Source organism: Mauremys mutica, unplaced genomic scaffold, assembly GCF_020497125.1.
Source record: "Mauremys mutica isolate MM-2020 ecotype Southern unplaced genomic scaffold, ASM2049712v1 Super-Scaffold_409, whole genome shotgun sequence".
Classification (NCBI taxonomy): Eukaryota; Metazoa; Chordata; order Testudines; family Geoemydidae; genus Mauremys; species Mauremys mutica.
The window spans coordinates 202,128-217,704 of record NW_025423359.1 but is presented as its reverse complement, the minus strand read 5'-3'; the positions used below and the strand labels follow the sequence as shown (position 1 = coordinate 217,704).

Below are 15,577 nucleotides of genomic sequence, written 5' to 3'. Positions count from 1 at the left end.
TGGTTAATTGGAAAAAGCAGGATTGGGCCCAGGCAAGCAACATGTCGAGAACTTGAAAAACAGGTTGGAAGCCCTACAGGCATAGTGGCAGGAGTAAGAAAAGCAAAGTGCAGGCATGAATCCCTGGGACGATACTTAAAATGGTGAAATCTGAGTTGATAAAGGTGTCATTTTGGGAGATAAGTAATTTAAGGAAACAAAGTGAAAAGTTAACTCTACAGAGGCTGGAGAGAATTAAGCATTTAAACTTTGCTAAAATGTTAAAAAGGACCATGTTAAAGAGAGGGAAAATTCTTGGTTTCTTTGCAGCCATTCTGAAGGAAAAATGGGCTCTTTTCCAAAAGAATGTCTGTAAATAATCCAGGTAAAGAGACTATCTGACATAATTTGACTATGGACAATTTAGTCAAATTCCCTAAGAACATAGGGGAGTTCTGCTGGAATTTAACTGACCCAAATGTATAAAGGAAGTAAAATCTATGTACATATGTGTAAAAACAGATCAGTGTAGAAGGAATGTTAAGGAAAAGAAAATGTGCACGTATCTATCTGTCTATGGAAATATGTGAGGTTCTTAGAACCTAAACCAACACATCTGGTTTGTAAAACTCCTATTTTGTAGTTTAAGATAAATTGGTTTTGTTTTGTAATAATGCCACTAAAAATCCATTTGACTCTCTTTAATTCAAAGTTGCAAAACTGACAGACCTTTTTGCCAGACACAAGTAATTAGTGTTTGGCTTTGGGATTTGGCATTTAACCCTTACGGGGTAACTTGATTCTTTACAAAATTTAAAATGTTTTTTAAATAAAGACCAAGTCATGGCTGCAGCAGGGCAGTCAAAATGAGGAGAATATGGAAAGATTCTGGGTTCTTTTTGTTTGTTTGTTTGTTTTTTGTAACAAAATAGCAGATGAGAGCTGTAGTACAAAAATAAGAAATTTAAAGCCCAACAATAACCATCAAATAACACCACTACTTAAGGACTAATAATTACAAAATAACATTTCAAAATGCATGGACTCAAATGGAAATTTACAACTATAAAGCTGGGGTGTTTTGCCATGGAACTCTGGGTTCAGTCCTGCAAAGCCTTGGAGCATCGGATAGCGACCGAGAAGAGCCCAGCTCCACACTCGTGCTCAATCTAACTGGCCATTAGATTCACTCAAGCCAGAACAGACTGGTAACTATAAATTTCACTGGAGGGAGGGAGAGAGAGAGGCATATGCTAACTGTTGTATTTTCAATAAATGCTCCATATTTGCCTTCCTCTATAAAGATCCCGTGTGCTTTGTATGAGCATAACAATAGTCTATAAATACCTACATGAGGAACAAAAATTTGATAATGGTCTCTTCAGTCTAGCAGAGAAAGGTATAACACACTCCAAAGGCTGGAAGTTAAAGCTAGACAAGTTCAGACTGGAAATAAGGTGTAAATATTTAACTGTGAGGGTATTTAACCACTGGAACAGTTTTTAGCAAAGATTGTGGTGTATTTTCCATTAACGGCAATTTTAAAATCAATATTGGATGTTTCTCTAAATATGTTCTAAGAATTAATTAGAGAATTCTATGGGGCTATTTCATACAGGAGGTAAGAATAGATGATCACAATGGTCCCATCTGGCCTTGGAATTTATAAATATATAGTTTTACCTATTTGTATTATAGATGTTCTTCTGCATTCTTTGAGGAGGAGAGGTCAGCATTAAAACAGAAATGGCAGAAAATCCGACTTTTACAACAGCGGAAAGTTGCAGATATTTCACAACTTAAGGATCTTCCAGATGAAATTCCATTACCACTTGTTATAGGAACAAAAGTTACAGGTAATTTTTAAAAACAAACATTTTTGCAAATATATCAGTAAATACTGCCCACTAACACATAGCTCAGATAAGTTAATTATTTCATTTTTTGAGTGAAGATTTTATGTTTTTATCGTTCTTAATTCACTGCAGGAAGTTTTGAGGATTAGTTAATGTTTCTAAAGAAGAAGCATGGTTTGAAGATTTAAACATCATATAACTATTAATTTTATTACTACTGCTATGTCAGTTGTAAGTGATCTCATTTATTAAAAATCCAGACAGTTCATCAAATCCTGAAAAGACAACAGTTTAAATACTTATATCTCTGCAGTCCCTAATCTGGACCTTAAACATTAAATCTTAAACAATCCATTACTAGGTGTCATTATCCAAACATTGACTCTTGTTGAAGAGCAGGCACACAAGAACCAATATAATACCATTGGGAGGCATTCACATAAACATCTACAAAGCTACTTCATTATCTGCCTTCAGATCCCTCTTCAAAACTCTCCTTTTGTCATGATACCTACAAAAATTTGACAATGGTTAGGGTGCTGGTGTGCAGAGACTGTCTATATTGTCTCATTGTTTCCTTGTACTCCATGGTCATTCTGTTTGTATCCATCTGTTGTCTCTTGTCTTACACTTAAATTGTAAGCTCCTTGGGGAAGGGAACATCTTTTTTGTTCTTTGTTTGTACAGCACCTAGCACAATGGGGTCCTGGTCCAGGAGTAGGACTCCTAGGCTCTATAGCAATACAAATAATAAATAATAACAAAAATAACATCATAGTAGCCATTTCCATAGTCTCCTGTAACTCCATATTGGAGCTGTTTGCTCCCTAGTGCTTACATAATAACTTAACATAATTCTTAATTTTCACTTAATACATTGTTATCAGTGGCAGTGAGCAAAGGGGCAGAATTAGTGTTCTAAAACTTAGAAATCCATTTTTTCCATAAAATCAGAGTAGTAGATGGTACTGGTTATGAAGCAAAATTTCTTTTCAAATTGATTCCTGTGGTGATTATTGTGTTTTTTTATATATTACATTTGACCTGTAAAGATAAATTATGATTAAAGCTTGACAGTATTTCTATTATATGAATTCTTTTTCTGAGTTTACAGTGTTTTTCGTTAATGTGTATGTGTTGTACTGAATATGCCATCCAAGGTATTCTGTATATTGCCAGTGCTTACTTGCAAAAGACTTCGTAACATCTATCTTCCTCAAATAAATATTTTTGATATTTGTTTCCTTTCATAGCACGGTTGCGTGGTGTCCATGATGGACTGTTCACTGGACAGATAGATGCTGTAGACTCACTTAATGCTACTTACAGAGTAACTCTTGACAGGACAGGGCTTGGAACACATACAGTCCCAGATTATGAAGTTCTTGTAAGTATTATTTACCCATTTGTGAAACTAGCTGGAATGTAAAATGACTTTTTCCAAAATATGCCAATGTGTATATTTAAATTAAGCAAAAGGTGGTACAGGAATAAAATCCAGATGCTATTGGCCATAAAGCAGAAAAAAGACAAATCAAACGCATAGAAAATTACCATTAAAGTATCTTTTCGTAAATAAATTCTTGCTATTTTAATATCTTTATTGAGAGTTGCGCAGGTATAATTTCAGGTTCCCCATTCCCCTGCTTTCTGTCTTATGGCTGTCCTTGCCCAGGGAGATGTGCACAAACCTTCAGGTTGAGACAGTTGTGTGTAAAGGCTTAAACCTTGACCTTCATTGAAGGTCAACAGTTTTTCCTTTAAACTTCCTCATACCCCATTGTAATAGGGCACTGGGCCTTGGGGCAGATGCTTGCACCCCAGTGTACCTGTTACAGTCCTTAGGTCCTTTAAGACCAGGCATTCCGGTCTGAACATAATGTAGTCATATGACCATGAATCAGGTGATCACACTTGGGAACTATGTGTTATCCTAAGCTCAGTATGAAGCAAAATAAGGGTTACAATCATGAGCGGCGGGTACAATAGGCATGGGGAGGCTAAGCCTCTCTTGAGGCAGCCGCCGTGGACCCCACTCCTGAACACCTGGGCCATGGTGGCCCCACCTGCGCTCCCCCTTTTCCCCTCCCTGCTCTGCCTCTTCCTTGAAGCCCCCACTAATCGTCGCTGCCTTGTGAGTCACTCATTTCCTCCACCCTCCTCCCCCGTGAGACCCCCCCCCACTCAACACATCCCTCCTCCACCTCACACCCCTGCAAGACACCCCCCCCCCGCCGTCCACCACGTCCCTCCACTTCCCTCCCCCACGAGGCTGCCCACTGCATCCCTCCTCACCCCATCTTCCTGGAGCTTGGGGCTCGGGCCAGTGCTTGGGTGGGCCCGGGGGTTAGGCTCAGCAGTTCAGCTGGGGCACCTCCAGCCGCAGGGAGGGGGTGGACCTCTGGGCTCCAGCGGGTGAGGGGTGGGGCCTGGGGCGGAACGGGTGGAGCCAGGGCTAGCCTCCCTGAAGGGGGGTTTCACCCTCACCCATGGTTACAATAAAACCTCAAAGGGAGTTCTTCCATTGGATTCTGGCAGACATCCTAGGGGGTATTCAGGAAAGGCTACACAGTGGGAAGGCTCTGTTCTGTCCTTTCCTGTCCTCTCCCAACTTACTGAAAACTGGAAATGCCTCTGATGACTGGGACCAAGTGTTATAAGTTGTTTCGCTCTTGTTTCAGATCCTTTGTCACAATAAAAGTGCCTTGGACTGAAATGTAATTCAGGGGTTATCCTATCTTACCTGACTGGTGTACCTGCAATTAAAGGAATTCTCCTGCCTTATGAGTTGATCTAAACTAGATTGTAAGATATTTAGAACAGGGACCATGTTTTCTTTTGTATCTTCTAAAGTGTCAAATGTAACTGTAGGTGTTTAACAGATCAGGTTCTGTTCTGGCAGTCTTGAGCATCTTCCTACTTGTTGTCAGTGTTGATCTATGACTGCTCCAGTGAGGAAAGTGGAGCATCCTTTCAAAATATTATTGCATTCCCTGATGCAGTGCCACATATCCCCTTTTATTGGGAAGGAAAGGTTATCTATGTGATGTTCTCCATCCATTGTAGCCTGGAAGCAAAGGATTGAGGGAAGAGAGTATCTTAAGCTTGATCTTTCTAAAGCAGTGTATTACATTAATGCTAGCCTACCAACCCTTTTAACATGTTTTAGCCTAAAATATAAATCCATGGGTTTGTGGTGTTCAAGAGGTGTGTAAAACTTTTAGTCTCTTTAAAGTCACCCTGGAATAGTTGTTTCTTCCTTTTTCTATCTTAGAGCAATGAGCCTTATGAAACTATGCCAATTACTGCTTTTGGACAAAAACAACGGCCTTCTAGATTCTTCATGACCCCTCCTCGATTACACTACACACCTTCTCTCCAGTCTCCAATTACAGTAAGTAATATGTACCAGAAAATGTCATTGCTTAATAATTCAATATATGAAACATTAATATAGTAATTCAGTATATTATTGAAATAAATTACCTGAGGATATTTAACAAGATAAGTTGTTTGTTTTTTTAAATCTTTCTAGAAATAAGTTGTTAAATGCAACTTTCTTTCTTGTATAGGACAGTGATCCTTTTTTAGGACAATCCTCTTGGAAAAACAAAATTTCAGGCTCAGATAGCGAAACACTAGGTGGTTTTCCAGTAGAATTTCTTATCCAAGTGGGGAGTGTTAACTGCTCTTCTTTTAATTGTATGTGCAATGGCCTTTTTATATCTATTGTGTTGAACTCTCATGTGGTTAACTCACACTAGATATTAATTCATAAGAGCCTTACTAATATCAAAAAGGAACTTGTCATGAATTATTAGTCAAAATCTTTGTTTTGACATGCTGATGGTTTTTTTCCTTTATGTAGAACTTCTTTCTATGTACTGTTTTGTCAGTTACTGCTTTTTAAGATTTTAATTTTCACATTGCATGGTATTAATATATCCTTTTTTTTTTTTAAAAGTATTTGACACATCCCATCCACTAAGCCAGGACAACTAGTAGGATGTCCTGCTCACTTTGAGAACAAGAGAGGCAACTCTGCAGTCCCAAAATCAAAGGGAGTTGAAAAAGATACGTCTAAACCAAACACTTCCTATCCCTCAAGATATAAATTCTGGTGTTCCAAATCTATCTTTATCCTCCTCTTATGTGTTTGAAGATAATAGTTTAGCTTATTCTGAGAATGTGTTCAGTGAAGTGTGAAAATGTAATACTGGGAAGTGGAGATCCAGGAAGCACAGAAACTAATCTAAGCAAGTTGTTTTTCTAGATAACAAAACAATATTATTAGTAAGGTCAACTTTATAATGAAAAGTTAAATTCCATTATAATTTTTGCAAAAACTAGCATAAAGTAGAATCAAAACAGGCTATTCTCCAATAAGAACTGCAGGAGATTCTGACAACGTTCTTAAAGATTACATAACTGATTAAAGAACTGAATTTTATCTTCAATTCATATAAAATATATTTCTGTTTTGGCCATTCAACTTATGGTGCATATTACTTGCAGTAAATATTGCTTGTCAGAGAGCTTAATAAAATTGATTGATTAAGGCAGGGTTCTCAACCTTTTTCTTTCTGAGACACCCCCACCCCCAAACCTGCTATTAAAAACTCCAGGGCCCAGCAGGGATGGGACCTTGGGCATAGGCATAGTTTGACGTCTATTTTGGGAGAACAGGGGCCAGCAGGGCTCAAGGCAGCTCTGCACGGCGGGGTCCAGGGAGGGAGCAGCACCTCCACCCCCTGGCTCACCTCAGCAGGTCACCCAGCCCGTCGGTAGGGGAAACCAAAACTTACAACTCAAAGTGGGGGGCTTAGCTCAAAAAGTTTGAAAACAACTCAGGGAGGGGAGTAGCTAGAGGCTGTGTTCCAGGAGGACTCCCCTGCAGTCCCTGTTCCCCAAGGGCTCTGCCAGCCACGGAGCCAGATACCCCAGACCAGGCAGCACTTACCAGCTGTGTGAGAAAGTAGGGTTGGGAGCTGAGGAGCAGCTTCAACCTGGGGCACCAACAGGAGACAAGGGAATGCTGCAGGTGCCTGCCCTGCTCCATGGCACCAGCCAGAGTAGCAGCTGCCCCGCACTCGCTGCCCAGCTCCAGCTTCCTGACTCTGACCTGGCCAGGGGGCAGGGAAAGAAGGTGTGTGGGGGGGAAAGTGTGCCGCTGCCCCGGGACGATCCTGCTCTTGCACTGCAGTTTGGTGGGGGGAGGGGCAACGCCCTTCATGTCCCCAACTGTGCCCATGGGCCTAGGGCTTCTGCCCCACAGGGAGCACCAGGGCTCAGGACTCCAGGACTCAGCCCCCCGCCTCCCAGCTTCAGCCCTGCAGGGGGCTCCGGGGATCGGGGCTTCAGCCTCAGCTTCAGACTTCAGCCTTGGTGGGGGTGCTGGCCTCGGGCTCTAGGTTTCAGCCGCGGAGCCCCACGGCCCCCTTGAAAGAGATCATGAACCCCCATGGGGCTATAGATCCCCAGTTAACCCCTGGATTAAGGGAAACGTAATGTCCCAAAATAGTAATAAGTAGGGTAAGGTAGTGTTTTGTAAGGTCAAGAACATTACATTAAATACAATTACACTAAAAATAAGGCACTGATATATGAAGATTCATTAATTGCAAGGCATGCGATTTGTTTCTACTGCTACACCTGATCTAAGAGTTATCCTCTCAGTCTGATTCATCAACATGTTCTAGGGAGAATGATCTCCAGAACTGTGATAAGGCCAAACTGACCAAGAAACTGAAGAACCAGTAAAACTCAGTTACCCAATCACAGTTGATTTGTGTGATGTTGATGCTGTATTTTAAATCAGAAAACTTTCAAATTTCAACTAATATTTGGTTATATTCACCTACTCATGTTAAGTAAACTGAGCTTACAAAGCATGGGTTTCTTGCCTGTGATGCTTCTGAGTGCATTTTTTCAAGGACACGGAACAAGCAAAAATAGTGCTATTAATGCTGAGATTGCCAAAATGTGCCTGAACAAAATTAGAGCAAAAATTTCCAGTGTGGATTCTTGTCTAGTCATTTCAGGATTGCTCAATTCATGTTTCTAATAAAGGAATGAGAAAAGGATTTTTAAAAAAAGCTCTGCTTAAAGGCCACACATTATATTTAAGCCTAGAGTATGAATGACTTTTATTTGGAAATGTTTGAAGCAGTGTTGCTGAACTTAGGTGTTGCTATGAAAAAGCTAACACTGGTTGTATTATAAGTGAATCATTTATTTCACATGATGCCAGATGCCAGCACTGTTGTGAGAGTAACAGAAACATATAGTCTAGGTACGTACTGTAATATTGTTATGTTAAAGGTTGATTACCATTATATGGCTGGATCTTAGACCGAGAAGTTACTACAGCCTTGCTGCAAAAATGGAACTTGCCCTTTGTTCTTCTCCCTGCATTTATTGCTTTTTTCAAGTTATAATTACAATGCTTTAGTCATGTGCAAAGGAAAAATATGTCCTCTTAAAGCTTCTTTGGGATTTCCTATGAACTTAAGAACATGCTTAGGGCTTATAAACTGCTGAAATTTCCTCAGATGGGACAACAATCAAAAGTTTCATTTGCACTTTATATGGAAAGTCAGACATGAGTCATGACTGATATATGATTCGATAAAAGAAAGTACCAGATCATAAAAGATCCCCCCTAGAGAATCCCATGCTGTGACCCAAAACTTTTACCTTCAGCAAACCACAACTAGTAGAGAAAATCAGGAATAAAATCTGCGGCACTGGTCTGGAAGAATGCAGACATACTAGATCCTGACACACAAGATTTTGTCAAGTTCCATCCAAAGGGCAATGGGTGGGTACATAAAGAAAGTCAGCATATTTTAAAGTGGTTCGTAGACCAGATTCCTCAAGAAATCTATAGGGAGCTTGATAGAACTATGCTTCACAATGATGGCAGTTAAATCAATCATATTGATTACCTACTGATTCAAAATCTAACGCCTCAGAAATTGGAATGTGTTTACAAAAATGAAGTATCACTGTTAATGTTATGCATTTATTACATAGTGGTTATATAAGTATTCAAGACAAGTTATTTAGTAAAAATTATTAAATTAATTGGAAGATTTCAGTTTGAAAAAAAGAAATATAATAGGTTATATATCTTCAAAGGGGTTTCCACACAGCCTCTAATTTTGTGCCTGCAATTAATTGTGGGAACTAATTATAAAGTTTAGATGTCTAACAGTTGATTTGTGGTCACAACTAGATGATTAGATGTGAGGACATCATGACCTGCACCAGTAATTTTGCACCCTCAATTGATTGCAAGCGAAAATTCAGTCAGTGTTCAGTAAAAGAAATGTGGCCCAAAATAAGGCCTTGTAAGACTGATTTTTACCATAATTTATCAATGAAGACTGACAGGTCCCACTTTTATAAAATCAATATGTTCATTGACCATTCTTCTTTGGTATTAAAATGATCTTTTTAGTTCTTTATGGACTGCCCTGTGGGTGCTCCACTTTAGGTGTCTTGGCGCCCTGCACTTATAATCAGAGATTTGTAGTAGCAGTGCCCCAGTTGAATGTGCGTGTCAGCCGTCCCCCACCGCTCTGAGCGGCTACCTCGCATGTGCAGCCAACCAATCCACAGTTCCTTCTCTACCGCCTTTGGCTTGAGTCGGAGCAACAGCAGCACCCATGTCTGTTTCGTAAATCATTTATATTCCCATCTTTATCCTTTTTTGTCAGTTTTCTTCCATTTTCCCGTCATTTACCCACTTTAAAAAAAAATGTTACTTTGCTCTCCCTCCCCCACATCTCCGCCACTGGTGGGTCTCCACCATCAGTGACTGAACTATGACCGTTTTCTATAGACCTCGACCTCCTCAGGCATGCCAGGTTACCCCAGCTTTAAACGGTGCCTGACCTGCAGACTATCAATTCCTGTATCGGATGGTCATGCTCAGTGTATCCACTGTCTTGGGGAAACCCATGTACCACAGAAGTGTCCACGCTGCAAGAAATTATCTGCCAGGACACTGAAAGCCAGAGAACCTCCAACTAAAATTACTAATGATGGAGAAATCCCCGAGGCCAGCCTCCAACCTAGAGTCCAGGACTCCTCCTGGCCAATGGTCTCCAGTAGCAGCCTGAGGCAAGGGCTCCACACAAACCATGTCTAAGGACCCTGCACCTGAGAAGGTGACCAAACATCGATCGCAGTTATCACCACAGAGGGATCCCCTAAAAAGAAGCTATCTCCTGGCCAGAAATCTGCCCTGGTACCGATGGCACCAAGAACCTCGGACCGAGAGGCATCGGGAATGTCCAGTACCGAGACATCCTGAGGACCCAAGGCACCGACATGGCCAGGCTCTCACTCAGGTGCATGAGCTAAAGCTGACACATACGGTACTGGACATTCCCTATCTCGGCACCGACAGTACAGAAGAACGCCTCTTCATCGGCTAGTGTAATGGCTCCACCTGCTGCATATACACAGCCTAACAAGACCGCTGCACTGTCAGAACATACTACACTGCCATCCACGGCACCAAGCTTCCCAGTACCAGAACCCTTTACCAGACAGGCGGACATGGCAATCTCCTCCACGCCAGGAACCCCCTCTCTTCGACAATGACAGTGCCCGTCAGACCAGGACCGAGCCAAATAGGCACTCCTAGTGGATCTGCACTTCCACTATCTAGTGATGAGGATGAAGAGAATCTTGTCATTCCTCCCCAAAACCATGACCCTTTCACCAACAGCCACCTATGCAAGGGCAAAGCTGGCAGGCACAGCCATGGATGCCACCGCCTGTTGTTATGCCACCCAGTTAGCCATACTAGGACACATTGGCCGATCTCCAGAGCCCAAAATCTTAAACCCCCCAACCCACCAACATCAAGGGCCACCCAGTCCCCTTCACCCACGAACTCACCACCATCGGAGGCCCAGGAGGAAGAGGGGAGAAGAGCCAGAAGAGGCTCCTGAAGGCGACACACTGCTACTCACCCATATTTCATCCTCGTCCCTGGACGAAACAATTATGCCACAGCCTCCCACCACAGGAGATTACATCAAGTCCTTCCAAAAGAGTTGCAGAATCCCTGGACATCTCTTTAGCAGAGCTGCCAGAGACACAGCACAAACTTATTGATATCTTGCAGGCATCACCATCAGCAGAGATAGCTCTGCTCATCAACGCTACTATAATGGATCCTGCAAAGACAATATGGCAGACACCTGCCATTGTCCCACCCTCCTGTAAATACTCAGACAGAAAATATTATGCAACAGCGAAAGGAGCTGAGTTCTTATTTACTCACCGGGCTCCAAATTCACTGGTCATAGAGGCAGCAAACCAAAGGGAAAACAGCACTAGTCAAAAAACACCCCTTATGACCAAGACTGGAAAAGGCTTGACCTCTTTGGATGCAAAGTCTGTTCCTCAGCCTCACTGCAATTTTGCATAGCAAACTACTCTGCTCTGTTGGCAAAATGCACTTACAACTCATTTAATGAAATGACATCTTTTATTGAACAAATGCGGGAAGAATCAAAGGAGCAATACAAAGCTAACATTGTGGAGGGCTCCTGAATTGCCAAAACAGCCCTGCAGGCCTCCCTTGATTCTGCTGACACGGCAGTTTGTTCTATTGCCACATCCGTGGTCATGCATCGAGCATCATGGCTCCACTCTCTGGATTTCCTAGGGAAGTACAAGCCAAAGTTGAGGACCTGCCCTTGGTGGGGGGGACGAAAACTATTTGTGGAACACACAGATGCATCTCTACATACCTTAAAGGACTTGAGAACCACCACAAGAAAAAACAGGGCAGATTTTATACCCAAAGCACTACAGACAAATGAGTGCTGGAAATTGTCCAGAAGGTTTACTTTATCCCATTTATTTCTATTCCCCCTACCCACCCACCTTCCCCATCCCTCTTCAGGGACCCCTCTCACAAAACCCAGTTTATTCCTGGTTCAACAATGTCCTACAACTAGGTGCCGTGGAAATAGTACCATTCCAACACAGGGGAAGAGTGTTTTATTCCTGTTATTTTCTCACACAAAAAAAGAACGGTGACTGGAGACCCATTCTGGATTTATGCAAACTTAACAAGTTCATAAGGAAACAGCACTTCAACATGGTTAGAGAAAGGAGATTTGCTCTTGTTCCTCAACCTACAAGACCCCTACTTTCATGTCATCATTCATCCAGCACACCTACGGTTTCAGCGCTTCACACTAGGCAATCAGTATTACCAATACAAGGTACTACCCTTCAGCTTGTTGACAGCCCCAACGTTATTCTCCAAAGTCCTAGCTGTCGCCGCAGCTCACCTCTGCAGGTTAGGGGTAATGATCTTCCCATACTTGGACAACTGCCTCATTAAGAGCACCAACTCAGCAGATGGCAGTACAAGTTACACAAACCACTATAACCTTCTTCACCAACCTTGGGTTTCAAATAAACATCCAAAAGTCCACCTTGGTCCCTGTCCAGCAACTAGAGTTTATAGGGGCTTATCTTGACTGCCTCTCAGCACAAGCGAGATTACCCCAACAGCGATTCCTCTGTGGGAATGTATTGCTAACTTGGCAGATGGTAGTGTGGGAAGCTGAGGTGTTTAGGCTTCAAGGACGGGCTAATTAGGCTGTGAGCTGTGTAGTGAGATGCTGGCCTTGGCTGGTTCTCACTGCTAGTAGGCCGTAAACAGGATAATAAATTAGAAGGTTGTACAGGATGACAATTATCCAATGAAGTTATAGCTGTGCCTGTGTGTATTTTATTAACCAATTAGCAATTGCTTGATTGCTTGTCATAATTGTATATAAGAAGTATGCTGGAGAGAAATAAACGACTCTGCTACCAATCACATTGATTGTTGGGCTCTGTCCATGCCCGCATGCAACGCAACATATGGTGACCCCGACGTGATTCGCATCGAATGATGATAGTGTCGGTGGCCTGGCCCAGGCAGAGGAGAGCGGCTATAAGTCGCGGCGGGGAGTGCTGGAGAAGCCCCCGGGCGTCCGAAAGGAGAGGCGCACCTGAGCTCAGAGGTGAGCGGCTATAAGCCGCAGGGCGTCCGAAAAGAGAGGCGCACCTGAGCCCAGAGGAGAGCGGCTATAAGTCGCGGCGGGGAGTGCTGGAGAAGCCCCCAGGCATCCGAAAGGAGAGGCGCACCTGAGCTCAGAGGTGAGCGGCTATAAGCCGCAGGGCGTCCGAAAAGAGAGGCGCACCTGAGCCCAGAGGAGAGCGGCTATAAGTCGCGGCGGGGAGTGCTGAAGAAGCCCCCAGGCGTCCGAAAGGAGAGGCGCACCTGAGCTCAGAGGTGAGCGGCTATAAGCCGCAGGGCGTCCGAAAAGACTGCTTGCATCCAAAGAAGTGGGTATTCACCCACGAAAGCTCATGCTGCAAAACTTCTGTTAGTCTATAAGGTGCCACAGGATTCTTTGCTGCTTCAAAAAGAGAGGCGCACCTGAGCCCAGAGGAGAGCGGCTAAGTTATGAGTACCGCTGTATCAGCTGAAGAAAAGATAACACAGAAGCCTTTATTGCACATTATGAACCGACAGGGGGAAAGAATCTCCCCTGCTGCACTACCTCACTTATTAAGGAAAGAGGGGGAGCTGGAGAGGCCCCTCCTGACTGCCCTTCGGGCACAGGACGAGGAGGTGCTCCGCTGGAAGCGAGCCCTGGACGGGAAGACGTTGGAGTGCACGGCACAGGCAGAGGCTCGTGCCGTGGCCCCGGAGGTCGTTCGGACCCACAAGTAAGTAAGTTGTTTTGGCAGGAACCTGGAGAAGGCGTCCTACGCTGGCTGGTCTGAGCCTGGGACAATGCCGAGAAAACCGTTATGCTTCTCTGGTATGAGCTGCAACAGCTGGGTGTTCTGACACAGGATTCACAGATTAAAAGAAGCCAAGCAGGGAAGGAAAAAGAACAGAATGAGTTAACCGAAGAAATCTTTCTGGCCCCGGTCAAGGACATGCCGCTCAGCTAAGACTTGGTGGACAGCCAAGAAAAAGGGGGGCTTGACTGGGCCCAAAAAGCTGTGAGAGCTGAAAAACCCTACCAGGCACTAACGGAATGTGTTAGCTGTCTCTTTTCACAGGTATGGAAGAGCTGCCCAAAGATCCTAGCAGCCCTGCCACTTTTTGGAACCAGAAGACTGACTGCTTGGACCCATGATTTTTACTGCAAAAAGACCCCTTCACATCAGGAGAATTTTCCTACTGATGATTGGCCTATTTTTTTTTCTAGCTCCATTGTGCTTCTAAACAGCAGGAAAAAAGGACAAGGTGACGTGCTGGCTAACCTATCCCTTGTCCGCTGCAGCCCCCATTGTGTTATTGGATTTTTTTTTGAAAGAAGCAAAACCACTACAGGATGATGTCCCGTAGAAGCTGAACCACGACGGTGGTGGAAAAGAAGAAAAAACACTCACATTATTGACATTGCCAAAGTCCAGAAATTCCTGACTAAAAGGACATTGAGAACTGACCCTGGTGAAGAAACAAAGAATTGTACACTGGCAGGAAGAAATTTGGGACTCCTGCTGAGAAATGTGATATTAATTGGATTTTGGGATTTATTCTACAGGCTGCGCCCTGTGTTTTGGATAAATTTTTTAGCATGTATTGCCCTCCCTAATTGGATTGTAAATGATATTGCCCTTATTTAGTTTTTTGTTGTTGGAGCTTCGCTAACCCAGGTACAGGCTGGAGTTGGTGAGTTACATGTCATTTCCGCCATTAGTTTTAGGATTTAGAAGCTATTGGCAGAGATGGTATGGGCTATTACTGAGGCTGGGAAAGTATTGCGGTGGGAGCTAATACGTTTAATATCCTGAATGGCCAGCTGATGGCCATTCGGAGTGATTTTGAGCACCGGGATGGCCCACTGCCCTTACAGGTACATTAGGAGTACCATCTGATTTGGGGTTGTAGAGACATACCTGGACACTGTCTGGGTGGAAGTGTGAATATTTGCAGTGCTTCTCCCCAGCATGTGAACCGGTTAGGGTGGGTGTGGGCTCTCACATACCGAATCCTGCCGGGTCCATGGGGAGGATAATTGTGGAACTAATTACCCCCTTATTAATTACCCCAGCTTTCTAGAGCTTGATTTGCTTTTTGTTTTTAAAGTTTGAGAAAACTCAGCCAAAAGTTTGTTGAGTATTCTCAAAGGGGGGAGGAGTTGGTGTTACTAGGCATAAATTTAGGTAATTTGGAAGAATGGCTTTGAATTTATGTGACCCAAAGTACCTTTATGTAAAGTGCTTTTGTTAGCCTTATCTGATTTTTGTAAATTTTGTGTTATGTGCTGATTATTGGTAGCTGTAAGATTGCTTGATATTTGATGTAGCCTATATTAAAATAGATAGGCTGAAAGTAGATGTTGTAATTAAAGTTATATGTATGAGAATGTAGCCCCCACGGTGGAAAAGTACAGATAACTGTTTACAGAAGAATATCAGAAGGTTTGGGGCTAGTTAAAAAGCCCATTCTCCTAGCTAAATTGGTAGTAAAATAAGTTGGTACCCATGGAAGCAACGGTTCAGTGGAAAAAAGGATCGGGCCCAGGTGGGCAGGCAACAGACAGAGAGATTGGAAAACTGGTTGGAAACCTTTGAGGGTGTAGTGGAAAGAAAAAGTAATTAAGCACAAGCATGGGAATTTCAAATATTCAGGAGGATACTTGGAATGGTGATTAGTTGAGAAAGGTGGTTGTTGGAGAACTAGCGAGTAATTCAAG

At 43.0% G+C, this 15,577-nt stretch overlaps 1 protein-coding gene across 1 annotated transcript in view; it reads left to right on the top strand.

Annotated features, from left to right (window-relative positions):
• Positions 1 to 15,577, top strand: part of LOC123361629 (protein lin-9 homolog) — a 42,251-nt gene that overhangs the window by 15,560 nt on the left and 11,114 nt on the right. The window contains exons 2-4 of the mRNA XM_045001667.1: positions 1,678 to 1,835; positions 3,089 to 3,222; positions 5,110 to 5,229. Coding sequence (XP_044857602.1) covers positions 1,678 to 1,835; positions 3,089 to 3,222; positions 5,110 to 5,229 — 412 coding nt within the window. The remainder of the gene's footprint in view (positions 1 to 1,677; positions 1,836 to 3,088; positions 3,223 to 5,109; positions 5,230 to 15,577) is intronic.